At 55.3% G+C, this 736-nt stretch overlaps 1 protein-coding gene across 1 annotated transcript in view; it reads left to right on the forward strand.

Annotated features, from left to right (window-relative positions):
• The window catches only part of PYM1 (PYM homolog 1, exon junction complex associated factor), a 20,528-nt gene continuing 19,792 nt past the window's right edge, over positions 1–736 (forward strand). The window contains exons 1-2 of the mRNA XM_004700834.2: positions 1–87; positions 448–628. Coding sequence (XP_004700891.2) covers positions 1–87; positions 448–628 — 268 coding nt within the window. The remainder of the gene's footprint in view (positions 88–447; positions 629–736) is intronic.

Below are 736 nucleotides of genomic sequence, written 5' to 3' on the forward strand. Positions count from 1 at the left end.
ATGGCAGGGGAGGTTGGGCAACGGGGCGTTAAAAGCGATGAGTACAAGAACCAAGAAAATGTTCTAAAACGGATCGTGGTGTTGATTGTATAGCTCTTCTTGATGCGATTGAACTATTGAACTTTATGATGTACAGTATCTGCTAATCAAACTTAAAAATAAGCAAATTAGTGTAGTTTTAGCCTTGTCGCTATATGGCTACATGTAAACTGTACTTACATTTTAGTGGTTATGCGTCCGGCTGCAACTCCCAAGGTCTGCAGTTCGAAGCCACCAGCTGCTTGGCCGCGGACTGGGCTTTCTACTCCCATAAAGTCTGGGAAACGCACAGGGCCCGTCTCACCTTGTCCTATGGGGTCGCTATGCGTGGGCACCCACTTGATGGCGACTTTTTCCTAACCAAACCAAATCCCAAGCTCACTGCTACCGAGTCCATTGTGACCGTAGGGACCACACAGCAGCAGCCCTCTCCCACCGAGCCAACTCCGGGCAAGCGGAAAACCCGGCCGTCGATTTCGAACTGCTGACCTTGCAGTTGGACAACAACACCACCAGGGTTCCCCGTTCCGATTACGGAGCTCCATTGGCGAGCCGCACAGAGGCGTCTGTGGCAACGACGGGATCCAAGGTCGGCCGTCATCTCGGTGCCGTCCCCGCGGCGGTTCGCACCTGTGCCCCCACCCCTAGTGACGCCACCGCGAGGCGGGCGCGCCCCGCCGCCCTGGCCCTGCCCTCT

The sequence above is a fragment of the Echinops telfairi genome, unplaced genomic scaffold (genome assembly GCF_000313985.2).
Source record: "Echinops telfairi isolate 266 unplaced genomic scaffold, ASM31398v2 ScPeMD7_2;HRSCAF=8, whole genome shotgun sequence".
Lineage (NCBI taxonomy): Eukaryota > Metazoa > Chordata > Mammalia > Afrosoricida > Tenrecidae > Echinops > Echinops telfairi.